Source organism: Hyla sarda, chromosome 2, assembly GCF_029499605.1.
Source record: "Hyla sarda isolate aHylSar1 chromosome 2, aHylSar1.hap1, whole genome shotgun sequence".
Lineage (NCBI taxonomy): Eukaryota > Metazoa > Chordata > Amphibia > Anura > Hylidae > Hyla > Hyla sarda.
This window is the reverse complement of record NC_079190.1, coordinates 214244340-214272076: the sequence shown is the minus strand read 5'-3', so window position 1 is coordinate 214272076 and position 27737 is coordinate 214244340. Positions and strand designations below refer to the sequence as shown.

Genomic DNA, 27737 nt, shown 5'->3' with positions numbered 1-27737 from the left:
GAACCTGTTCATTCTTTATGCGGACTCCACATGGAATGCATAGCCGTCTACGAATGCATTGCCGTCTACGAGATCGTGCTTCCTGTGCGGTCCTATGCGCCCGTAGTCTACAGAATGTCCGAACTGAGATTTTCCATGGGGACATGTGAACATAGCCTAACTGTGTATGCAAGCAAGGTGGATTGTGGGAAAGTGTGTGCTCTCCTGCATGGCAGCAGAAGGGTCACAGTTCAGAGAGGAGACCAGGAAGTGAAGGTAAAGAACAGTACAGGGATATTATTTTTCCTAAAAAAAAAATACATTGAGAGCTTTGTAGACAACAACCAGAACTAAAAGGTTATGAAATCAAGGCAGAACATATGTAGATTTGTTGTTTGGAAGGTTTGCACTTATTAGAGAATCACTCAGATGTTTTATTAGTGAGTTTTATTAGTGAGCAGCCATATTTTGTCAGGACATTAGAGAATAAGTCTGGCAGCATTTATTAATTTTGTTATACAATTGTGTACCTAAAATACTGGGCAACAGTCCATGTGACAACTATCTAGCTGTCCTAGGCTTCTTTTGTATGATGGTATTCACACTAAAACTCTCTTATAAATGCTGTGTACATTTGAAATACATTCATTTTAGTCTTCTGAGGTTATTTCACTTTTTCCTTTTATCTCCTGTTTGTCCAATCCTTTGTAGATGTGCGTGGCATCAGAAGCTGTAAAAATAGAGATTTCAGGAAATTTAAATCCAGCACAACTAAAAGCATTGAATGTCCAAGAGACTAATGAAGTTGTGATATGCAACAGCCAGAAAGAATGTTCCACTGTTTGCAAAGAGGAAGGACTTAGTAATGTTACAATTAAAACACACGGGTCGCCTGCCACAGAGCAGGTAGATGCACACTTTGTAGGGTTCCTGAAGCGGGACAAAATTAAAAAGAAAAAGAAGAAAAACAAAACTGTCTATGACGCTGCTGACAAAGGGTCCCCAAAGAAGAGCTGCAAAAAGAGGCAGTCATCGGAATCAGACATTGAAAGTGTCATGTACACTATAGAAGCTGTTGCAAAGGGAGACTGGAGTACTGAAACACCTTCACCTTCCCCATGCAAAAAAGTACGTTCTGCTGCTAGTCCAAAACATAACTTCTCAGAGTTAAAGCCAACCAAGAAAAAACTGAAAATGAAAGAGAAGAAAGAGAAAACAACAGAGCCCACCAAAGAATTGATGGCGCAAGAGACCAATATTTTCACTCATGCCACAGAATCTGAACTGCAGGAAGCCGTAAAAGATGAACCACTATCTCCTACAGAGGATGTTCTCCAGTCACAACTACCAGAAATGCAAAAGCCTGAGGACTGTGACAGTAACAAAAAGGCAGAGACGTGTGGATCAAGGAAGTCAGAACGGTCCTGCAAAGGTGCTCTTTATAAGACACTAGTCTCTGAGGGGATGTTGACTACTTTGCGTGCAAATGTTGACAGAGGTAAGCTATATGAGCCAGCATACTTACAAAGAGACTGTTAGATTGCAGGATGAAGTGTACTACTGCATCTCAACTAAGAAATATGTATCTAATGTATAATATTTTAGTAATACAGTACATTTTAGGCCCTTTTCACATCACATTTTTGCCTTTTGACATATATACATCTGACGGAAGGCTTCAAGGATCCCACTGTAAAGACATACAATGTGATACCATTCCCTCAAGGGATGTTCTGGTGATGTCAATGTTTGCACAGTTACATCATCAGAGTTTCCCCTGGGAAGCCAGTTAGTCTTTTTCTTATCCTGATATCCATACAGAGCGGTAGCACTGAGTCAGCTCTACCATGTCTCTGGAGAATGAGGAGAGATAGCAGGTCCCTGCATTTCTGCCTTGGAAAGTCCCAGTGGTAGTGTCCATTAAAGGATGACCTGCTATACTTTGGCATCCTTATAAAACAGTATCTGTTTAACAGATGCGGTTTTCTAAAGGACCCTGAAGTATGGAATAGTCTAATATACCACACTATTCATTACATCATTTTTTTAAATTATTATTTTTTGCTGTATGCTCGTATATAAGCTAGGGGGGGGGGCCAAGATGACACTCTTTGTAATGTGGATGTAGCCTGACAAACACAGTGGCCCTGATTTACTAAGAGTGGAGTGGAGTTTTCTTTGTGGGTTTTTTCCCAATATTTATCACAGTATTTACTAAGGTTTCCCTACATTTTGCACTTTTTCCTACATTTTGCTATTTTTACACACGCTCTGATCGGTAGGGTTTTCCTCAGCTCAAATCCACCTCATTTTCTATGGAAAGCTTAGTAAATATGTTGCGATTTTTCAAAAATGCCAGGACACGCCCACTTTTGGAGACCACGCCCCTTTTTCAGGTTTTCTCAGAATCTGGCGCACAACCTGACAAAACATGTCGAGTTTACAATAGTAAATCAGCGCCACTTAGTTGCCACTTTGTTACATACAATTAAATGTAAGCTGTAGCATCTGGCAATTCTTACAATTTGCTTTTTTTCCTATTATTGTTAGTTTATGATCAGTTTGTTGCTGCTGTAGTTTGGATAGGCTTGCTTCCTTTCAGCAGCCGTGGTAAACAATTGAACCTACAGTACAGAGCACTGCGATTGGAACATTTGGGACTCCAGGAAGCTATATTGTTGCAGTCAATAAATATGGGTTTTCAGTTATAGCACAGAGCTAAAAAGCAATATATACAATAAAAAAAGTTCCTAAAATTCATAAGCCCCTGAACTACTATTTGCTAATTACCAGGACAACTAACCTAAAGAAACACTCCGGGTAAACTTATACTCTGCATTGCCCCTTTATTCCTTAATTGACTTGGTAAAATTGAAGGGTTTGTATGAAAAATATTTTAACCCCTATTTACAGGATAGAGGATACATTTCTGATTTCGGTATCTTCGATGCTGTCGTCTACAGCATGAGTTCTCTCATGAAAGTTGAGGCCTGTTCTGGAGATCGCAGGGGTCCTAGCAGTTTGACCCCCTGCGATGAGATTTTTATTCTCTATGCTGTCGATAGGAAAAAAGATTATTTTTACTAGATATCCCCTTTAATGCTGTTTGTTATATTGATTCTCACCTTGACCCGTTTGATTATTTTTTTAGGGAAAAGAAACCTAGGGAAAGGTGGCTCATCTGATCACGAAGGCAACTGGAATGATGACACCTGGACATTCAGTCAAAATGGAAATAAGAGGCTGAAGAAGACAAAAACAAAGGAGGAAGGAAATGTTGGGTATGTATGCTTTTTATAATAATTTATAGATAAGTGTTTTGACTGAAGTGTAATCCTTGAGTAATCCCACTTAAACTGATTGGTATGGAATCTGTTTCTGGCATCCATTGAGACAGTGTTTCCTTTGCTACCATTCTCTCTACTGTAAATCAGTTGTGCTGCTCAAGTGGGCACTGTTTCTTAGAAAAAGTTTTGACTCGTCGAAAGTATTAATTGGTCTGGGTCTCAGCACTGAGACCCATGTCGATCAGGAGAGCGAGCCGGCATTGCTGTTCACTCCTTGTCTCGTAGCGATCTTTGTCTTGACTTATAATGGAGCAGCATTGAGACACAGACCAATCAAAACCTTTGATATGACACTGTCACATGTCAAACGTTTTTCTAAGTGATAGTGACACTTTAATGGTCTATTCACACGTGCAGTATTCTGGGAATTTTCTGCTGCAGATTTCAGTGTAAATTGAACATTTAAGGGAATATCCAACTGGCCTATCCTCCTGGCTCCTCTATTGATCAGCTGTTTGAAAGGATAACGGTGCTTTTACCAGTGCCTCCTGTTACGCCGAGTGCTCCGGGTCCCTGCTCCTCCCCGAAGCGCTCGCGGCATTTCTCTCCCTGCAGCGCCCCGGTCAGACCCGCTGACCGGGAGCGCTGCACTGACATTGCCGGCGGGGATGCGATTCGCATAGCGGGATGCGCCCGCTCGCGAATCGCATCCCGATTCACTCACCTGTCCCGGTCCCCGGCTGTCATGCTCTGGCGCGCGCGGCTCCGCTCTCTAGGTCGCGCGCGCGCCAGCGCTCTGAGATTTAAAGGGCCAGTGCACCAATGATTGGTGCCTGGTCCAATCACCCTAATTAGTTTCCACCTGCTCCCTGGCTATAATACCTCGCTTCCCCTGCACTTCCTTGCCGGATCTTGTTGCCTTAGTGCCTAGAGAAAGCTTCTTCTGTGTTTACCATTACTGTGTTCCTGACCTCCTGCTATTACCATTGACTACGAACCTTGCCGCCTGCCCCGACCTTCTGCTATGTCTCACCCTGCTCTTGTCTACTCCCTTGTACCGTGCCTATCTCAGCAGTCAGAGAGGTTGAGCCGTTGCCAGTGGATACGACCTGGTTGCTACCGCCGCTGCAAGACCATCCCGCTTTGCGGCGGGCTCTGGTGAATACCAGTAGCAACTTAGAACCGGTCCACCGACACGGTCCACGCCAATCCCTCTCTGGCACAGAGGATCCACCTCCTGCCTGCCGAATCGTGACACCTCCGCCTCTTCAGTGTTTACCAGAGCTCACCCCTGGATCACTAGATTTTTTTAGAAGTGATGGAAGGTACTTTAGTGTATGCCATTCAAGTGACCAGGGTAATTCTGCTGTACTTTACCTTGCTGGTACTAAAAGTACAGTGATGCTGGTACGAGCAAGAGTAAACGGAAGAAGTCGCAGCAATCGCCACTTCTTTAAACAGCAGATAGGTGAAAGTGCCCGGGAGGGGGCCCATATCCAATCTAATGTTGACAGCCTGTCCTGAGGATCTCACATAGCAGGATAAAAAACGAGATTCGTTTTCAGTGCCTTATCATTTTCTAGATCTTTACTTACAGTTAGTTAAGGAAACATTCCTGTTTACATCAGAGATTGAGAATTTATTGTAGCCATTGTCTGTGAGCTAAGTGTGCCATAACACCTTTTGTCCTCAGTTATGCATTGTAGAAACTATTAGGACAGAAGAGAAACCTATGTTGTTAGTGGTGATGTATTCTGCTGACAGGGTTTTTTTTTTTTTTGCCTTGGTATGATACATTTGCAGCAGACCCTCAGCTTGCAACCTTTTCGGTTGTAAACAAGAAAGTTCTTTTTCATTCACCTAAAAATGGTGAGAGATAAAACTCAAAGTTTATTTGGAGTTTGCACTTCTTTTTTACTATAAAGTGCATAACTAACATTAAAAGCCTTGTCCAAAACTTTTAAGAAATGTTGTAGATTTAAAAAAAAAAATGTTACACACTTACTCCAGTATTGATGTTCTGGTGGTCCATGATATGAGGACAGGATATGGGGTCGGGATAGGAAGTCTGGATATGAGGACAGGATATGAGGTCGGGATAGGAAGATGGGATATGAGGACGGAATATGAGGTTGAGATATAAGGACGGGATATGGGGGACATGATATGGGGTCGGGATATGACAACAATATATGAGGACTGGATATGAAGTCAAAAGCTTCCTCCTTTGTTGATATTCCTCCCCAACAAGAATTAGGAAGGAAAAACCGGGCAACACCGGGTACTCAGCTAGTTCTACTATATAGTGCAACATGCTAGGAGTTGTATTTTCGGTCTGGGTCAGATGCAGAGCCATAGCTATCAGGGAATGCTGGGACTTGTAGATAGTAACTAACTGCAACTCCCAGCATGCCCTGACAAAAGCCTATGGCTCTACAGCTGACCCACATATAGTACTGCATTTTTTTTTTTGTGTGTGTGAGCGGGGCAAGTCATTTTCGCTTTTGGTTTTCGGCCAGGCACATCCTAAATTTTCAGTTTTGGCCCAAAATTTTAATTTTGGCCCGAATCAAAAGTTCAGACCCCCAACCAATCTTCAGAACAAGCTGGAGAAGTACTCGGCTGTGCGCTTCAAACATTTAAAGGGATATTCCCTTCTTGCAAAGCTATACCCTATCCACAGCATAGACTCCTTACCGATCACAAGAATGGAGGAAAACTGTCCCACAAATGCATGAAGCATTCCTTTCATTCTCAATGGAGCCTTCAAACATGCACAGAGCTTGAAGCACAGTATGGTACTTTTGTTTGTGGGACAGTTTTCCTCTGTTCTTATAGGAGTCCCAGCAGTTGGACCCCATCAGCTTGTTATCCCCTATCCTTTGGATATATTTGGGTATTTGTATTAAAGGTACACATTATACACCATTGACAGAATTGATGTGCAGGCTTCTGATGCCTGAACATTATTGGATTTAAACAAGGTAGCGCATTTATTTATGTTCTTGTATCTACCTCTAACCAGAGATTCTAGAGCATGCCGCATTATGGGTACGACACAGAGCAAGCACTGTATTCTGCCAGTGTGGGAATAAAGATACACGAATGCTACTCAATGTTAGGATCCAAAGCTTTATTCTCAGGGTCAAGACAAAATTATGTTTATATAAACAGTACAAGTAGGCAAGAATTAAAATACTATACCTATACATGTGTCTGATGTGTCATTGAGTTATATCTGATGACACTATTGGCACAAGTCTATCAAGGCACTTCAGGTAGGCTTAAGGAGCAGTTATCTGGCCCACTCTCCTTGTTGCGGGTACTGAGATTGTTAGGAGATCCACTTAATCTTGTGACATGTCTCAATGTAAAGGCAAACTCCATCTAGAACAAGCTAGAAATAAAAACAGTTGTGTTATTGTGTTTTGTTTAGGTCAATAGAAATCATTGTGCTGCATAAACAATGTATGATTCATCGCTGGCATTGTTTAATAGCTAATAATGTTCTTATGTACGGAGGACTAACTATGTTTTGTTTTATAGATTGGCAAAGCTGGAAGAAGAATTTGAGAAGAAATTCAATAGTCTTCCACAGTACAGTCCAGTCACATTTGATCGTAAAAATGCTTCATTGCAGAGAAAGAAGAAAACGCCTAAAAATGGTCAAGTGGAAGAACACAAAGTAAATAAAGGTACCCATAGTTTCATGTGTACTAGATGTTATTTATTCCTGCTTCTGTTTCTCATACTTATTAGGAGCTCATTTTTTGTTTGTATTCAGTGGAAACTGCAGCTATATGCTCCTGACATATGCAGCTGTGTGCCATCTAGTTAAATATGTCACCTGTATCATAAAAATAAATATTTAAACCACATCATTGCATTGTCATCAAATACATTTAACATACAGTATACATATGTTCACACAGTGACAGAAACTGAAGGTTTCTATCGTGGACTAGCTCCATTGAAGTTTGTTAGAGCTAGAAGGTCCACAGCTTTTCTGTAAGGGTGGGTTCACACCACGTTTTTCAAGTATGGTTCCCGTATACGTTTTCATTATAGAAAACGTATGGAACTGTATTGAAAACTGTATGCATCCGGTTGCGTACGGTTTGCTTGCAATACGTTTTTTTCCCATACTCAAAACCGTGGTTGACCACGGTTTTGTCTCCGGGTTAAAAACCGTATTGCAACCGCATACTTTTTTTTAACATGGACGTCAATGGGAAACACACATGTATACAGTAGATTGTGTCTGAATATACAGGTCCGCATGTAAATCTTGGCCTGAATTTCCAACGTGTAACAATAGGTGTCAAATATGTTTGTTTCTAACTTGATTAAAAACATCAAGAAAAAAAGGACTCTTAAAAGAATCACCAGAAATAAGTAAACGATATAAAAGACTTTTTGTTTATATGTGAACGTAGAACTTAAGAATCTACTACAGAGAAGGAAACCATGTGGTGATCCATAATAAGGTATCCCGCAAAGGTGGAAAGCCCCATCTCTATTTCATTAGAATGTGGGGAAAAAAAGGGCCCATACAATATAACCACAAACACTACCTATGCTAACATAAGAAGTACAAGAGAAAAAATATGAAACAATGAATAAAGCAGCAATAAAATGAGACACATATTCTAAAAATGTTTCTCTATTATTTCTAGCATCTTGCACTATTGACTGTGATCTTGTGTTGTATTTTTATGACAGGTGCTGTTCTGTCGCAGAAGAAAAATCTGTTTCACAAAATTGTAAGCAAATACAAGCATAAAAAGGATAAACAAAGCACATTCGATAAAGGTATGTATTCTATGTACAGCAGCTGTCTTTTAAATCAACTGCTGCCAGAAAGTTAAACAAATTTGTAAATTAAATTTGTAAATCTTAATTCTTCCAGTACTTATCAGCTGCTGTATACTACAGAGGAAGTTCTTTTATTTTTTAATTTCCTTTCTGTCTGACCACAGTGCTCTCTGCTGACACCTCTTTCCATGTCAGGAACTGACCAGATCGGGATATGCTTGCTATGGAGATTTTCTCCTACTCTGGGCAGTTCTTGAGACATACATAGGTGTCAGCAGAGAGCACTGTGGTCAGGCAAAATGGAAATTCAAAAAGGAAAGGATTTCCTCTGTAGTATACAGCAGCTGATAAGTACTGGAAGGATTAAAAAAAATTTAGTAGAAGAAATTTACAAATCTGTTCAACTTTCTGGCACCAGTTGATTTAAAAGAAAATGTTTTCCAGCAGAGTACCCCTTTTAAAGGGTATTCCGGCTTTATATATCTTATCCCCTATCCAAAGGATATGGAATAAGATCTTTGATGATCGCAGGAGTCCCGCCAATGGGCATCCCTGCGATCTCGGCGCAGCCCCCGGCATTCTGTGCCGGACGGTGCCTCTGAGATGGGGATGTGACGTCACGCCCTGGTGTGGCCATGACATCACGTCCCCGTCTCGGAGGCAGTGTCCGACACAGAATACCTTTGGATAGGGGATAAGATGTATAAAGCTGGAATACCCCTTTAAAGACATTCCCATTCGTCAGTATTTAACCTGGATTTTGTATTAGTTCAGTGTGAAAAAATAATTTGTAATATCTAACCATCTAAAGTGCTTAAATGGCATGTTTAATGTATTTGAAGGAATATTACAGTATCCTAAACATTTTGTGGGGGTTCTGTAAAAATAAAAAATCAATTTTACTCACCAGTCGCCCTCTGTGGTCCTGCCGCAGCTCCCGTTCTTGAAACTTTTGATCCTCCACTTCACTTTTTGCCATTTCCAAGATATGTCTTTTCAACAGGACTCTCCCACTCTGCCAACCGCTGGCACAGTGGGGGTCTGCCTGAATCAGAGAAGTAGCACCCAGCTTGGGGCTGAAAGTTGTTGCAGGGGAGCTGCAGGGAAACGGGCAAGTTAAAGATAATTTATTTGTTATTTTTACCAAACTCTCAGCAACAATCAATAGGAGTCAGGGTATGTAACGCTACATTTGTAGTATACTTTGGAAAACCGTCAGAAGGGTATGACACCAAAAAGGAGATTTTTTATACTTACAGTAAAATCTCTTTCTCGAAGGATCCATTGGGGGACACGGACCTTGGGTATATGCTGCTGTCTCTAGGAGGCTTGACACTATGGTAACCAAAATGTCGGCTCCTCCCAGCAGGATATACCCGCCTCCAGGCCACTGAGCTAATCAGTTTTAGTCCCAGAGCAATAGGAGGAGACCGACAGGTCCAAGGAAAAAACCATGAACTGTCCGAGAACCAGAAGAAAAATTAACTGAATACTCCCTCGGACAGATAACCGAATAGGAACCCCAGAAAAGGGCGGGAGCTGTGTCCCCCAATGGATCCTACGAGAAAGAGATTTAACTGTAAGTATAAAAAATCTTTTTTTCTCTATCGGCTCCATTGGGGGACACAGACCTTGGGACGTACCAAAGCTGTCCCTTGGGTGGGCAGAGAAAAAAGGTCAGGCCGCCGGCTGTACCACCGCCGCCTGCAACACTTTACGGCCCAGACTAGCATCAGCCGATGTGAAAGTATGAACCTGGTAGAATCTCGAAAAAGTGTGCAAAGACGACCAGGTGGCCGCTTTACAGATCTGCGTGGCCGAGGCCTTGTTTCGGAGAGACCAGGATGCCCCCACAGAACGGGTGGAATGAGCCAAAACCCTGAAGGATGGGATCTTCCCTTTGCAGCGGTAAGCTTCCGAAATAGCACATTGGATCCACCAAGAAATGGTGGCCTTGGAAGCAGGCTGTCCCTTTCGACGACCTTCCGTAAGGACGAAAAAAAGAATTGCACTGACGAAAGGAAGAGGTGACAGAAAGATAAGTCCGAACAGCCTGTACCACATCCAATTTGTGGAGTAAGCGCTCCCTGGGATGAGAAGGAGCAGGACAAAAGGACGGAAGGACGATGTCCTTGTTGAGATGAAAAGCCGAAACAACCTTAGGTAAGAAGGACGGATCTGGCCGGAAAACAACCTTGTCCTGATGAATTATCAGGAAAGGAGAACGGCAGAAGAGAGCTGCCAGTTCAGATACTCTCCTAATGGAAGTAATGGCTATAAGAAAAGCCACCGTCCAGGATAGGAGGCGAAGGTGAACCTCCCTAAGAGGCTCAAAAGGTGCGTCTTGGAGAGCGCCTAGAACTAAGTTCAAGTCCCAAGGGGGAGAAGGAGACCAGTGAGGAGGGACAGCGTGTGCCACGCCCTGAAGGAAGGTCCGGACATGCGAATTGGAAGCAAGAGGACGCTGAAAGAGAATGGAAAGGGCCAAAACCTGACCCTTAAGGGAGCTGAGAGCCAGCCCTTGTTCCAACCCCGACTGAAAAAAAGGAGAGGAGACGGGGAACGGAAACGGTAACTGGAGAAAAGGTCTGAGTTTCGCACCAACGAAAGTAAGACCGAGTTTCGCACCAACGAAAGTAAGTAAATTTTCGCAGAGGAGTGCTTGCGAGCCCTGAGCATGGTGCAAATTACCTGGGAAGGGAAACCGCGGGCCCTTAGAACCGCGGTCTGAACCGCCACGCCGTTAAATGCAGCGATTGTAAATTGGGGTGGCAAAGGGGACCCTGTGACAGTAGGTCTGGACGAAGTGGAAGACGGAACGGAACGTCGTCCAGAAGCCAGACCACGTCGGCGTACCATGCCCTTCGGGGCCAGTCTGGAGCCACCAGAATGGCGGGGACTCCTTCCGCCTTGAGCTTCCTCAGAACCCTGGGAAGGAGGGGGAGGGGAGGGAACAGATAGGGCAGGACAAAGCCCGACCAAGGAATTACTAGGGCATCCACGGCTAGAGCCAGGGGGTCCCTGGACTTTGACACAAACGTCGGAATTTTCCGGTTATGTCGAGACGCGAAGAGATCCACGTCTGGGGTCCCCCAGAGGTCGCAGATCTGTGCAAACACCTCCGGAAGAAGAGACCACTCTCCGGGGTCGGCTGAGGACCGACTGAGGAAATCCGCTTCCCAGTTGAGCACTCCTGGAATGTGAATCGCCAAAATGGCCGGAACTTCGTGTTCCGCCCAGAGGAGGATCTTTGTCACCTCGGACATGGCTGCTGAGCTGCGAGTGCGGCCTTGCCGATTGATGTACGCCACAGCCGTGGCGTTGTCCGACTGGACAAGGATAGGGTGGCCCTGAAGCAGGGACTCCCAATGCTTCAGACAAAGATATATCACCCTCAGTTCCAGGATGTTTATGGAAAGAAGGGCTTCTTGGGGAGACCAGAGGCCTTGAACCATCTGATCCCTGAAAACACCCCCCTCCCCCAGCCCGACAGGCTGGCATCTGTCGTGACCACCTGCCAGTGGAGGGGAAGGAATGAACGCCCCTGAAGAAGAAGGGGGGAGCGGAGCCACCAGCGCAGAGACCGACAGGTTCGAAGAGGGAGAACAATCTTGTGATCGAGAGAGAGAGGAGACCTGTCCCACCGGGCAAGAATCGCCAGCTCAAGAGGACGGTAATGAAACTGGGCAAAGGGTACGGCCTCCATGGGTGCCACCATCCGACCCAGGACTTCCATGCAAGTACGGATGGAGACCGGGGATGGTATCCGGAGGGAGCGGACTCCGCGGGAGGCGAATCCGAGCAGAGGCCGAGTCGAACTGAAGCCCCAAGAAGACCAGAGACTGGGTGGGGGAGAGAACAGACTTGTCTCGGTTTACCATCCACCCAAAGCGACATAAGGTCTGAAGAGTGAGGCTCACATTCTCCAGAGCCTGGGCTCTGGTGGAGGCCTTGATAAGGAGGTCGTCCAAGTAAGGAATCACTGAGACACCCCTCGACCGTAGTAGGGCTATGACGGGTGCCAAGACCTTGGTAAAGACCCGCGGAGCAGTGGCCAGACCGAAGGGGAGGGCCACAAATTGAAAATGACCTTCCGGAACCGCAAAGCGGAGGTACCGCTGATGGCCGGGAAATATAGGAACGTGGAGGTAGGCATCCTTGATGTCCACCGAGGAAAGAAACTCCCCTTGATCCATAGACGCCACCACTGAGCGGAGAGATTCCATTCGGAAATGGCGGATTAGAAGGTGTTGATTGAGACGCTTGAGATCCATGATGGGCCGCACAGAACCGCCCTTCTTGGGAACCACGAAAAGTTTGGAATAGAAACCCTGAAAGCGCTCCCAGGGAGGGATCGGGACAATGACTCCCTGGATGAGAAGGGACTGAAGCGCCGAACCCCCCCGCCCCCCCCCCCTCCCCCGAAATTCCCTCGCTAGTGAAGGGGACCGGGGGGCCCGGGACAGAAAAAAATTAATCCTCCGGAAGAGAAGCAAATTCGATCCGGTATCCGTTGGACACCACGTCCCTGACCCAGGAGTCTTGAATGTGCGCCGCCCAGACGTCTCAGAAAAATAAAAGACGACCTCCCACCCGAGAAAATTTTGCGGGTGTGGGCGTCCCTTCATGCGGAAGTAGGTTTGAGGGTGCCAGACTTGGCTGCAAAACGGCCGGGACGATGTTGATTTCCAAGAGGGGCACGCCCGGAAGGAGGGAACCTTTTTGTCCCGCCAGGGCGCCTGCCCCGACCCATTATTGGGACCAAAAGTCCGAAAGGACCGAAAAAGGCAGACCAGCGAGCTGACTGCATGGAAGCAGAACATAGAAAGTCTCCAGCCTTGGAGCACTGGAGCGCTAGGTCAGACAGTTCCTCCGGAGGAGATCCAGAAAGAACACCTTGACGGAGTTGGGAGGACCAAACTGAGAGTGCCTTCGACACCCAGGCAGAAGCAAAGGCGGGAAGCAGGGAGGAACCCGCTGCTTCGAATGCAAACTTTACCAAGGTCTCTACCCTTTTTGCCTGCCGGATCCTTGAAGGCAGCCGCATCCGGCAGCGGCGTAGCCTTAGAGAGGCGGGAGACTGGCGGGTCCACCGAAGGAGGGGAAGTCCACTTTGAGATGAGGTCCTTGGCGAAAGGATACCGCGCCTGAACCTTCTTTGCTTCCTGAAACCTCTTGTCAGGATGCCTCCAGGCGGATTCCAGCATCCAACATCTTGGGTGCTGGACGGGCACGATGAAAGGATACTTCTGGAACTACGTCCAAAGATCCTGGGTCTTCTAGATGGAAGGTGTCTTTTATGGCCAAAACCAATGAGTTCACTGTGTCAGCCATATCCGATCGGTCCTCTGAATCAAATGCCGAATCGGAGACTTCATCCGCAATTTCTCCAGGAGAATGGGAGCATGTTGAGGCGGCCCTGGATGAGGGAGAGGCCTGGGGAGCCAGAGCGGCGACCATGAGGGCGTCCTCTGGAAGAGAGACGCCTGCAACCTGCTGGAGCAGGGGAGCGATTCCTCAGAGTGGAGCGTCCATGCCTGCCGGAAGACTCAGGGGGAAGACCCTGAAGAAACACCCCGATGACGCTACGAGCGCGGTCAGCATAGGGTGTAGGGGAACGGGTCCCTCTGGAGGGCTGGAGGAGGGAGGACCTTTCCAAGGCTGTCACCACGGAGTGGGAGACCTGAGCCAAGTCGGAGAATAAGGGCACACTGATTGGTTGAGAAACTCCTCTCTCAGCGCGCGCAAAGCGCTTATAGGAGAGAGTTTTCGTGCCGGAGAACAGTGCAAGGTGGTGGGCGGAGCTAAACTGTGCGTACTGTGAAGCCCCTATAATGGCGCCCGCTCCCGGCCCCGAGCGCACATGCGAATCGCATATGCAAAGGTCGGGAGCAGGGAGCGGGCGGAGATAACCCGCCGGCAGTTTCACGGCTGACGGCGGCCAGCGCACACACGCGGCCACCGAAGAGAAAGTAAAAACGCTGGTGCCGCTGAAGCCGGCAGCCACGCGCATAGTGATCCCTGGCCCGGAGTGCAGGGAAAATCACCACCCTGAAGCACCACTGTACATTCCCCATATGAATTAAGAGAGAGAGTCCTTTTCCCATAAAAAAAGGGGGCATCCATAATAGAATAAGTAAGGAACAATACCCTCCAGGCAGACCCCAAAAACTAGCATAAGAGTGGGTCACAAGTCAGGGGTCTCCAGAGGTTGCAAGGGCTCATCCAGGACCTGTAGAGAGAGGGAGATATACTCACCTTGTCTGAAGAACTTACCTCATGGAGTCTTCAGTCATGGAGTCTTCAGTCAGCTTTGTCACCTGCAGCAAGCCAAGCTCATAGCGAAGCGAACAGGGAGGTAGGGGGACCCGGACCCATGAGGTACAACCCCAAGCGCTGTTGGCGAGAGGGGGTTAACAGTACATCCAAGATGCCTGCCACCTCTCGCAATGGGGAAACAATGAACCGCAGTTCCTGAGTCCCCACCTGAAAACGGAAAGAAAAAGGAATAAAAGAACACATTCCCTAACTAGGAAAATAAAAAATAAAAGACCTGGTCTGAGGAGAATCCCAGACCAGTGTCTATCCTCCTTAGACACCAAGCTGAAACTGATTACCTCAGGGCCTGGAGGCGGGTATATCCTGCTGGGAGGAGCCGACTTTTTGGTTACCATAGTTTCAAGCCTCCTAGAGACAGCAGAATATACCCAAGGTCTGTGTCCCCCAATGGAGCCGATAGAGAAAACCGCTGTGCACCTACTTCATGCATTGAGCTCAGTGAGCCAAACATAGTCTAATAGTGACCACATTAGAGTCCACAAAAAGAAGAAAAATGTATACACTCCATTTAACTTCATTTGGTCCATTTATCTAAGTGGACTCAAACATCGTGTCAAATTAGATGTGAACTTAGCTTAAAGGGGTTTTTTGGGCAAAAACATTTTATCCCCTATCCAAAGGATAGGGAATAAGATGTCTGATCGCGGGGGGCCTGCTGCTGGGACCCTGTAGCACCCACATTCAATGCGGGAGCTGCGTCTCCAGTTTCGGAAAGTTTCCGGGACTGGGTACGTGACGTCACACCACACCCCCCTCCGTTCCGATACTGGAGATGCAGCTCCTGCATTGAATGCGGGTGCTGCAGGGAGATCACGGGGGGTCCCAGCAGCAGGCCCCCCGCGATCAGACATCTTATCCCCTTATCCTTTGGATAGGGGATAAAATGTTTTTGCCTGGAATACCCCTTTAACTGACTGCCACCAGTTTTAGGATAGGGTCACATGTAGCATATATTTTCTGCTGCTGATTATGCTACCCATTGATAGCATAGAAAAATATGTGCAAAATACAGCACGTTTGAGCCTACCCCTAATATGTTTTCTTTTTTAAAGTGTGTTTTTTAGAGAAATATTGCTATGAGGCAAACTTGCTTTAATCTGTTAACACAGTTGAGGTGTTTTATTTGAAGTCTTAAGGCTGTGTCACACAGAATTTTTACAGCATTTTTTTTTTACACATTTTCTCATCATATAACGCTCTCAAAATATAGGGTCGGTCCAGGCAGCTAACGGTAGGGACCCGTGGCTAATCGCCGCGTCTAAAGTAAAAAAGCATTCCCGGGAGCTCAGTCGGGCTGATCAGGATCACTGTGGTGAAACCGCGGTTTCCTGATCAGCTAGGACGCATGAGGAGGGTCCCTTGCCTGCCTCCTGCGCATCCGATCAGCGATTGAATGCTCCAAGCCTGAGATCCAGGCTTGAGCAATCCACCACCAATAACTTAGATCAATGCAATGTTATGGCATAGCATTGATCAGTGCTGGCAATCAATGTTGGAGCTATATCATTACAACAGAAAAAAAGTGTAAAAAAAAAAGTTTATAAATATGATTTAACCCCTTCCCTAATAAAAAAGTTTGAATCACCGCCTTTTCCCATTTAAAAAAAACCTGATGTAAATAAAAAGAAATATAAACATATATGGTATCGACGCATGCGTTAATGTTGGAACTATAAAAATATATCATTAATTAAACCGCACGGACAATGGCCTACACGTATAAAAAACTCCAAAATAGCGTAATCAAAATCATGAAAAATGTATAAAAAGAGATCAAAAAGTCAAATCAAAACAAAATGTAACAATAAATACTTCATATCAAAGCGCAAAAAATGAGCCCTCTACCGCCCCGTACGCAGAAAAATAGAAAAGTTATAGGGGTCAGAAGAGAACATTTTTAAACATATTAATTTTCGCGCATGTAGTTATGATTTTTTCCAGAAGTAAGACAAAATCAAACCTATATAAGTAGGGTATCATTTTAACCGTATGGACCTACAGAATAAAGAGAAGGTGTCAATTTTACCGAAAAATGCACTACGTAGAAAGGGAAGCCCCCAAAAGTTACAAAATGGTGTTTTTTCTTCAATTTTGTGGCAAAATGATTTTTTTTTCTGGTTTCGCCATAGATTTTTGGGTAAAATTACTAATGTCATTACAAAGTAGAATTGGTGGCGCAAAAAATAAGTCATCATATGGATTTTTAGATGGAAAATTTAAAGGGTTATGTTTTTTCAAAGGTAAGGAGATAAAAACAAAAGTGCAAAAACTGAAAAACGCTGAGTCCTTAAGGGGCTAAGCACAGTAAATTTTTTTAATTCATACTTGTGACCACATGATCAGGTTAGTATGATGAAAAGCATAGATGCAGCTGTGCTGGAATAAAACAAATGGCACTGTAGGGCTAACAAGAGTTTTTTCATGATTTTTTAATTACATTTAAAAAATCATAATACTTTTTTTATGTAAAAACTTATGGAAACGTATAAGTATGTTTGTTACAAATTTCATTATTATGTGTTATGTGTGTGCTAACTGCATTAAAATCCCTCTGTGGATAGCCCCTCTCTATAATGTATCATAAAGGTATTCACTGTTCATAGTTCATTCTAGTTAATGTATGGAATTTGTTTTTGGTTTAGCCATAGCAGAAGACAAGAATGCCACCGATAATTCTTCTCCAAGGAGCAATTCCAATCCTGTTCCTCCCATTCTAGATGCCACCGCAGTACAGGAACCCCTGGTTGGAAGTCAGAAAAGGAAGGCAAGAAAATCGAAAATTACACACCTAGTTAGATCCTTGGACTGTCAGCCTTCTTCGTTGGGTCCAGTTTTGGGTAAGAATGATATGTTGTCTGTTTCATTACTACTTTATCCAGTTGTAGTACTGGTTCTGATCCAATACTGTTAAATGTATTTAAAGCAGTAAAAAGTATAAATGGCACCCACCATGTTTCTTTCTTAACCCCTTAAAGGGGTACTCCGGGGGTAAATTTTCTTTGTAAGTTTAGTTTTTTTGCAATATACATGTGTTATATGTTTTGGCAGCATGTGTGTGTTTTGCTTGCCTGTTTGTTGGGCAGGAAGTTCTGTAGTTCAGAGGGTTTTCTTTTACCGTTGTCCACAGTTCTGAGTCTGTTGTGGACAAGATGTCACAGCTTTTTTTTTTCTCTGTCTGCATGAGAAAAATAAGCCACGCCCCTCATCTCATCCAGCTGAGTACACAGCTCCTCACCTCCCCTCCCCCCTGCTCTGTATTCTAAGGGCGCAGGTCTGCCCAGGAGAAGAAACACAGAGAAGATAAGTGTTATCAGAAGGGGAGGATGACAAGGTGCACGGGCTGGGGATGTATGGATTGCAGGGGAATAAATCTCATACTGGGAATGATCTCTATATGTGAAGGGGGAGGGGGGGACTCCTGAATCACACATGCTGGGAGTTGTAGTCTCTGTTGTGTGTGTGTATGCTAGTGTTTACAAACCAGTGTGCCTCCAGCTGTTGCAAAACTACAACTCCCAGCATGCCCTGACAGACTTTGGGCATGCTGGGAGTTGTATATTTGCAACAGATGGAGGCACACTGGTTGGGAAACACTGTTCTAGCCTATTCAGCATACACATCATGTTACACCAGTGTTTCCCAACCAGTGTGCCTCCAGCTGTTGCAAAACTAAAACTCCTAGCATGCCCAAAGGCTGTCAGGGCATGCTGGGAGTTGTAGTTTTGCAACACCTGGAGGCACCCTGGTTGGGAAACACTGGTGTATGCCCTACAGAGGTGTGGTGAACTACAACCCCCAGGAGACTACAGAGGCAGCATGCTGGTGTTATACCACAGACTGAAGACTCCTGAATGACACATGCTGGCAGTTGTAGTCCCTTTTGTGTGTATATGCCAGTGTATCCCAAACAGGGCTGATTATATTAGTGTGCTGTGTATAAGGGGGCTGACCGGGAAAATAGTAGGATGGGTAAAGGGCGGAACAAACAAACCAAAAAAAAAAGGAGCCGCCCCAAACCAGCAAGGCATGTGGCATGCTGGGATTTGTAGTTTTCAGCTCAGCAAGAAACAGGAAATAGAAGCAAAGATAGGAAAACAAAGTGGGGGATAAAAAGACAACAAAGAACGGAAATAGAGTAGCCTAAACAACAAGAATAGAAATGAAACAAAACAAATAGGGTAAGTCAAAAATGGAAAAACACGTTGACCACCGGAGTACCCCTTTAAGGACCAGGCCAATAACATTTTTGCATTTTTGTTTTTTCCTCTTCGCATTCTAAAATCCATAACTCTTTTATATTTCCATCTACAGACCAATACAAGGGCTTATTTTTTGCGTGACCAACTGTACTTTGTAATGAAATCTCTAATTTTACCAAAAAATGTATGGCGAATCCAAAGAATTATTTATTTAGGGAGGAAATTTATATGAGAACCACAATTTTGGAGAGTTTCGTTTTCACACTGTACACTTTATGGTAAAAATGACATGTGTTCTTTATTCTGTGGGTCAATACAATTAAAATGATATCCATGGCTAGATACTTTTTTATTATTGTATCGCAAACTCAAATCTCAAACTTTTAGCACAAAATCAGTAATATAAAATCGCTCTATTTTGACCACCTATAACTTTTTCCTTTTTCCGTATATGGGGCGATATGAGGGCTCCTTTTTTGTGCCATCATCTGTACTTTTTATCGATAGTACATTTGCATATGTAAAACTTTTTATACATTTTTTTTGGTATAAAATGTGACAAAAAAAGCAGCATTTTTGGACTTTTTTTTATTTTCTACGTTTAAGCCGTTCACTGTACGGGATCATTAACATTATATTTTGATAGTTCGGACATTTACGCACTCGGCAATACCAAATATATTTATAAAAAAAAGTTTTTACGCTTTTTGGGGGTAAAATGGGAAAAAGGGACAATTTTTTAAAATACTTTTTATGTCCCCATAGGGGACTATCAATAGCAATCAGTTGATTGCTAATACTGTTCAGTATGCATAGGACATAGCACTGATCAGTATTATTGGTGATCTTCTGCTCTGGTCTGCTCGATCTCAGACCAGAGCAGAAGACCTGAGGAGATGGCTGGAAGCAGGTAAAGGGACCTCCGGCCGCCATTACTGATAATCAGATCCCGCGGCAGCGCTCCCGGGATCTCAGTTGGGCTGATTGGGACCACTGCAGTGAAACCGCGGTGTTCCGATCAGCTGTAAGGACACAAGGAGGGTCCCTATCTGCCTCCTCGTTGTCTGATCGCCGATTAACTGCTCCGTGCCTGAGGTCCAGGCAGGAGCAATCGAGTGCCGAAAACACTGATCAATGCTATGCTATGGCATATCATTGATCAGTGTGGGCAATCAGTGTAATGCATGTTATAGCCCCCTATGGGAGCTATAACATAGCAAAAAAAAAAAAAAAAGTGAAAACAAAAGTTAATAAAGATGATTTAACCCCTTTCCTGATAAAAGTTTGAATCACCCCCCCTTTTCCAATAAAAAAAAAACTGTGTAAATAAAAATAAATATAAACATATGTGGTATCACTGTGTGCAATCAAAAAAAGCAATCAAAAAGTCAGATCAAAACAAAATGGTACCGATAGAAAGTTCAGATCATGGCGCAAAAAATTAGCCTTCATACTGTATTCATTTTCATGCATGTAGTTATGATTTTTTCCAGAAGTACGACAAAATCAAACCTATAAGTAGGGTATCATTTAAATCGTATGGACCTACACAATAAAGAAAAGGTGTAATTTTTACCCAAAAAATGCACTGCATGGAAATGGAAGTTCCTAAAAGTTACAAAGTGGCTTTTTGTTTTTTTTTTTACAATTTTGTCGCACACTGATTTTTTTTTTTGTTTCGCCGTAGATTTTTGGGTAAAATGACTGATGTCATTACAAAGTAGAATTGGTTGCACAAAAATAAAGCCATCATATGAGTTTGTAGGTGCAAAATTGAAAGGGTTATGATTTTTAGAAGGTGAGGAGGAAAAAACTAAAGTGCAAAAACGGAAAAACCCAGAGTCCTTAAGGGGTTAATGGACCAATGTCTGTTAAAGCTGAAACTAACCTTTGGCTGCAAGCTATGCTACATGAACAGGTGCCTCCTCCTGCTCAGCATGAACAAGCAGGCTTAGTTGTGGTTTATCTTCTTTGTTGCCCATGTTTTTTCTTCTTCAGAATTCTATTCCTACTCAGTTTTTTTTTAATCTGCTTTTTATTGTGATTGCACGACAATACTACCACCTTGTGGATTTTCAAAGCAGTGCAGGAAATATAAGGGCATTTTCCAGCTGGGTACTACATTTTGCACTAAAGTACATGGTCCAATACTACATAACAAATTGCTCATAAATGAGCGAGCAGGCAAAGTCCACAGGAAAGTTGCTTTATATGTAATTCATATGTTTCATCAATGGCAGACAATTTAAAAGGGTATTCCAGGATTATTATTTTTTCTTTATATGCTGCTAGGGGGCTGTTAAAATAAAAATAAATTCTACTTGCCCACACTCACCCCCTCACAACTCCTGGCTCAGTAATCTCCAGTCCCTCACTGCTCCCCTGCTTGTAGCTGTGTCCAATATAGCATGTCAATTCAGTCACTTGCCACAGCAGGGTCTGGTCACTTCCAGCAGTCGGCTGGGCAGGAAATCCTCCTCCAAAGAATCCTTTTGAAATTAGTTACAAGCGGCGAACAGTGGGTGACTGGAAGTTGGTAAAACAGCAACTGTGGGGACAGGGTTGGCTAAGTATTATTTACTTTTTATTTTTTCAGGCCGCCTAGCAACATGTAAAAATTTTTTCTTATTGTGCAGTTTTAGAGGTGTGGGGTCTCTTTTAAGTATATTGCCATCTTTCAGTACCTTAAGATATTTATGCCTGTAATCATTAGTTTCCAGGGAACACACCTCAAAAGTGACACTGAAAAAATTAGAAAATTATATTGAACAAAATCTGAGATTTTACCATTACATTATAGACCCATTGATGTGGATAGGGCTAACAACAAGATCCCCTCATACAGAAATGTAATTCTATTAGAGAGGTATGATGAGGACTGATGTTGTCAGTGCTGCCAATCTATGGCAAAAGAAAAATAAAAATATTTGTGAGGCTAAATAGGAAATTCGGGCTTCTGTTCCTACGCAGTGCACTTTTTGGTAAAATAAACCATATCATTATTCTTTAGGTACATGCGATTAAAATAATACCCTACTTACCGTATATTCCGGCGTATAAGACGACTTTTTAACCCCGACTTTTTTTTGGAAAAGTCGGGGGTCGTCTTATACGCCGGGTATTGGGGTCCTCGATAGGAAAACTTATGACTATCTGTGTGCGGGGGCCGGCCAGATAAAAACTAATTACTGATACTAAAAACCAGGGTGTCTCTAGCTGTTGTGAAACTACAACTCCTAGCATGCCCGGACAGCCTTTGCCGATCCGGACAAGCTGGTAGTTGTAGTTACACAACAGCTGGAGGCACCCTGGTTTTCAGTATCACGGGAGCAGATAATCGTAGCTTTTCCTATGCCGGACATCCCTTTGTCCCGAAAGATCTTTTCGGGACATAGGGATGTCTGCCGGTCACTCACCATTCCCCAACTGGCGCGCATCCTCCTGTGGTCCTCCTCCGCTTCTCCGCCTCTATGGTTGTAAGTACGGGACGTCAGTGACGTCCTCCTGCGATAGAGACGCAGGAGGACTGCAGGACCATCGCAGGAGGACGCACGCCGGCCGGGGCCTGGTGAGTGACCGGCGGCGCGTCATCTTCTTCAGTGATCCGGTCACCGCTCCTTCAGACCCGGGACTGCTGCTATGGTCCATAGCAGTAGATGGTGACCCCGGGCCGGATGAGCGGTAATCAGAACACTGTGGGGGCAGCACAGACATACAGCCTCCAGCCATACATTGTATATGGCTGGAGGCTGTATGTCTGTGAGGGGAGGGGGGGGGGACTGTCTACTAATGTGGGGGAGCTGCCTACTAATGTGGGGTAACTCCCGACCTAATGTGGGGGAAGCTGCCTACTATTGTGGGAGAACTGTCGACCTAATGTGGGGGAACTGCTGACCTAATGTGGGGGGAGCTGTCTACTATTGTGGGGGAACTGCTGGCCTAATGTGGGGGGGAACTGCTGACCTAATGTGGGGGGAACTGCTGATCTAATGTGGGGGGAGCTTCCTACTATTGTGGGGGAACTGCTGACCTAATGTGAGGGAGCTGCCTACTATTGTGGGGGAACTGCTGACCTAATGTGGGGGAGCTGCCTACTAATATGGGGAACTGCAACCTAATGTGGGGGAACATGCTGCCTACCTAATGTGGGGGGAACTATACTGCCTACCTGATGTGGGGGGAACTACAAGGTACTGTACATCGCGGTAGAAGGGGTAGTCTTATACGGCGAGTATATCCCAAACTCTATATTTTAACTGTAAAAGTTGGGGGTCGTCTTATACGCCCAGTCGTCTTATATATACGCCGGCATATACGGTATATAGGTTTGAGTTTGTTTTATTTCTGTTAAACAACTATAACTTTATGCACGAAAATTTGTAGGTTTAAAAATTTCCTCTTCTGTAACTTTTTTATTTTTCTGTATACGGGGATGTGTGAGGACAAATTTTTTGCACCGTGGTCTGTAGTTTTTATCGGTACCATTTTTGTTTTGATGGGACTTTTTGATAATTTTTATCAATTTTTAGGTTATACAAAGTGACCAAAAATACGCAATTTTGGACTTTTTTCTTTTTATGTATACACCATTGACCGTGCAGTTTAGTTAACATTATTATTTTATAGTCCGGACATTTACGCATGCAGCGATACCACATATGTTTATTTAAATGTTTACCGTATATACTCGAGTATAAGCCGACCCGAATATAAGCCGAGGCCCCTAATTTCACCCCAAAATCCCAGGAAAAGTTATTGACTCGAGTATAAGCCTAGGGTGGAAAATATATCATCCCCCCTGTCATCATCCAGACCCACATCATTAACATCCTCATCATCATCACCCTGTCATCATCCCCCCCTTCATCATCACCGCCTGTCATCATCCCCCCTTCATCATCACCACCTGTCATCATCCCCTTGTCATCATCCCACCCCCCCTTCATCATCCCCTTGTCATCATCCCACACCCCCCCCTTCATCATCCCCTTGTCATCATCCCACACCCCCCCTTCATCATCCCCTTGTCATCATCCCACCCCCCCTTCATCATCCCCTTGTCATCATCCCACACCCCCCTTCATCATCCCCCTGTCATCCCACACCCCCCCTTCATCATCCCCCTGTCATCATCCCACCCCCCCCTTCATCATCCCCCTGTCATCATCCCACACCCCCTTCATCATCCCCTTGTCATCATCCCATACACCCCCTTCATCATCCCTCTGTCATCATCCCACACCCCCCCTTCATCCCCTTGTCATCATCACCACATGTCAACAGCCCCCCCCCCCCCCCTTCATCATCGGCCATCGGCTGTCCGGGCTTGCTGGGAGTTGTAGTTTTAAAACATCTGGAGGTCCGCAGGTTGAAGACCACTGCGGCCTTCGACATCATCCAGACCCCCCACCCCCTTTAGTTTTGTACTCACCTCCGCTCGGCGGGACGTTAGGGTGCGCTGGTCCGGTGCTGCAGGACTGTCCGGTGGGGAGGTCATCCGGTGGGATAGTCGTTCCGGGCTGTCCATCTTCACCGGGGGGGCCTCTTCTCCGCGCTTCGGGCCCGGAATAGAGGCGTTGCCTTGACGACGACGCAGAGGGACGTTGCTAATGAATGTCCCTGTGCGTCGTTGTCAAGGCAATGTGACTATTCCGGGGCCGGGCCCGAAGCGCGCAGAAGAGGCCCCCCCGGTGAAGATGGACAGCACGGAACGACTATCCCACCGGACGACCTCCCCACCGGACAGTCCTGCAGCACCGGACCAGCGCACCCTAACGTCCCCCCGAGCGGAGGTGAGTACAAAACTAAAGGAGGTGGGGGTCTGGATGATGTCGAAGTCCGCAGTGGTCTTCAACCTGCGGACCTCCAGAGGTTTCAAAAATACAACTCTTAGTGAAGCCCTATATTATCTCATGTATATTTGCTCCACAGAGTGTATCAAACACCAGCCTTTTTACATAAAATAGAGTCGAGGTACTTGCCCATGTGCTGGAGATGTAAAATACATAGAAAAGACCTTCTACACATAATCTAGTTGTGTCCTATTTTGCAACATTATTAGTAGTGGATCTGGTCAACTCTATATACTGCCTATTAACTATTTTCACATAAGAACTTGTGGAAAACTTTCTTACCACAGACAAATATAAGTGGACAGTGGTGATGCTATATTTATTTTATAAACTTGTGATGCAACACTGGCTCAATGAATTCCTGACAACTAGGAGAGCACTTATTGATAGATTGAAATTTGAAAAAAATCTAGGCCACCTGGCATCACAATTCTGGTCTGGCTTCCAATAATTTGAGCAGACAATAAATGTTTTTGAAAATGGCAGTGTAGGAGTGACACTAAAGTCATGTTCACACGGTGTCACATGTGTGGAATGTCCGCATGGAAAACAAGTGTGGACATTCCGCACATTTGAATAGTCTGGCAGGCGCTTGGACCACTCGGAAATGCGCCCTCTTGTAGACGTCAATGCATTTCCGAACAAAATCCACAAAAAGAATAGACAAGTCTGTTCTTTTTGCGGATGCCGGAAACAGGATTTCCACTGTGTAAACAGTGCAGCAGAATCCTATTGAAATCAGCAGAATGTCCAAGGGGAATATTCTGGCAGAATTCTGCATGTGTAAACATACCCTAAGAGATACCGGCTTTAATGCAATATTGATGTTGCTTGTACACATTGTTCACATATGGCAATTGTTATGGGCATAACATGCTTGGACTGCATGCCCTACCTGCATTATATAATAGGCCTATACTGGACATGCCTGGATGCGCAATATACTTGAAGTGACCTTGATATATTACATTTTTAGACATGTGGGAGGGGAGGGGTTTGTGTTGTAAAACGGAAACTATGTACATGATTAAAAAAGAGTCTATTAGAAATATTAAGCTGCTTAAGCCACCTTGTTTTAAACAATAGATAAAAAAGCAATACATATTAATATTTTCTATGAAGTTTGTCACATAAAAAGAACTCCACATTTACTTATATGTTGCATGTTTATTCATGTATTCATTTATTTTCCAGATCAGAATAGTTGTAGTGTGGAGGGAACTTGCAGAGCAGAGCTGACAATCTCCGGAGACACAGATGTGGACCAGAACTGCAGTATTACCCAAGATATACCAGCTGTGTCTGCTTTCTTTAGTCTAGCTGCTCTGGCTGAGGTAGCAGCAATGGAAAATGTTCACAGGTTAGTTTTGTCTTTTGTTTCTCTGCTGTACTATACTTCAGTCTCCATAGTCAGGAAGCTTTACACATTATATGGTCGAACTTTAATCTAATGTTTTATTTCATGGCTAGAATAAGGCAGTGCAGCTCTTGCTGGGGTCATGGGAGCTGGGCTCCTACTGTAACTACTAAGCTCTGGGTAGTTTAATCCTTCACAGGCTGCAGTCAAATCATGACCGCTGCCATTTGAAGACTGCCACTTACCTCTGCATCGCCTGTGATTCTGGCTCCAGTTTTTATGGCAGCCGGGGGGTCTTGTGAAGGTGTCTGTGTACCTAGCTGTGCTATGCAGCATGGCCAGGGACATTGCCTGTCAGCATACTCGTGTTCTAGTGCAGTGTATTATACCAGTGATCAGCTGATTGTTGTTAGTCCCCTTTATCCAATATATTTTCCCTTTATATACCTTCTCATACTTATAAACATAAAAGATAAAATAAAAATACACATTTCTCTATCGGCTCCATTGGGGGACACAGACCATGGGGTGTATGCTGCTGTCTCTAGGAGGTATGACACTATGGCAACAAAAAAAAGTCTGCTCCTCCCAGCAGGATATACCTGCCTCCAGGCCCTGAGCTAATCTGTTTTAGCTTAGTGTCTAAAGGAGGTGGACATGGTCTGGATTTCTCCAGACCAGGTCTTCTGTTTTATTTTTTTTCCTAGTTAGGGAATGTGTTAGTTTTTTATTCCGTTTTCTTTCATGTTTTCCGGTGGGGACTCAGGAACTGCGGCTCACTGTTTCCCCATTGCGATTGAGGGGGCACAGACATTGCGTATATGCACTGTTCACCCGCTCTCGCCAACGGTCAGCGCCTGGGGTTGTACCTCATGGGTCCGGGTCCCCCTATTCCCTGCTCGCCTCGCTCGCACATGGTAGCTCGGCAACAGAAAGCTGGCTGAAGACCTCACAGAAGACTCCATTAGGTAAGTTCTTCTGACTGAGGTGAGTATATATCCTTCTCCCTTTAGGTGCTGACTTGCAACCTCTGGAGACCCTCATTTTCTGGCCCACCTTTCAGGATCCAAGGGGCTGGCCTGTGTTAGGGGCTCTATCTTTTATTCTAAAAATCGGGCGAGCAATGGCATATTGGGAATGTATGGTTTACTTATTATTATGCACATGTGTGTGTGTGTGTGTGTTATACTATGCGGCTGACAGCCGCGGTGCTTACTATGCGGTTGATAGCCGCGGCGCTTGTACTGTTCGAGCGCATGAAACGCCAACTTACTTTCACTTCGGCAGCAGGCCTGCCGGCGGATATGTGTCGCCCGCTCACTTCCCCGCAGGCGCATATGCGGCTTACATGTGCGCTCGGGGCAAGGAGCGGGCGCCATTACTATTGTTCTTCTCGGCGGCCGGGGCGCTATAGCTCCGCCCACAGGGCTGGAGCTTACTGGAGGCGCGAATCGTCCTCCAAGCAGTGCCGTGCGCTCGATTTTCGGTGGCAGCGGCCAATCAGACAGTGCCCCTGCTCCAGGCACACCCCTCTCTGGCTATTGGCTGGCCTGTTTCTCCCTCTCTATCTACACGGAGCGGAGTTCTCCTCACAGCAGCTGCCACAGGGGACACAGACTCGAGTGAGATAGTTCTTTTTTCATTATGTCCGTACCCAGAACTGTTCCTCCCTCTAAACAGACAACTGGAGCATTAGTTTCCTATTTTGTCTGTAAGAACTACAATTCCAAAATGCCTGGTTCTGCTGAACCCACTTGCTCATCCTGTTCCTCTGCTGCCCCAGACCCCCTTGTACCCCCGGATGCTCTTTCAGTTCCGGTGGATTCAGCCACCCCTCCAGCCTGGGTTTCTTCCCTATCCCAGTATATGGCTGACTTGACTCAAGTCTCCCGTTCGGTGGCTGAGGCCT

The 27737-nt window shown here is 45.0% G+C and overlaps 1 protein-coding gene across 7 annotated transcripts in view; it reads left to right on the top strand.

The window, feature by feature from the left end:
* Window positions 1-27737, top strand: part of BBX (BBX high mobility group box domain containing) — a 93206-nt gene that overhangs the window by 52082 nt on the left and 13387 nt on the right. For 6 of the 7 annotated variants that reach the window (XM_056556318.1, XM_056556316.1, XM_056556315.1 and 3 more), the window contains 6 exons: window positions 691-1477; window positions 3131-3260; window positions 6813-6961; window positions 7989-8078; window positions 17063-17257; window positions 25666-25831. In XM_056556318.1, coding sequence (XP_056412293.1) covers window positions 691-1477; window positions 3131-3260; window positions 6813-6961; window positions 7989-8078; window positions 17063-17257; window positions 25666-25831 — 1517 coding nt within the window. The remainder of the gene's footprint in view (window positions 1-690; window positions 1478-3130; window positions 3261-6812; window positions 6962-7988; window positions 8079-17062; window positions 17258-25665; window positions 25832-27737) is intronic. The other variant, XM_056556313.1, reaches the window with a different exon arrangement.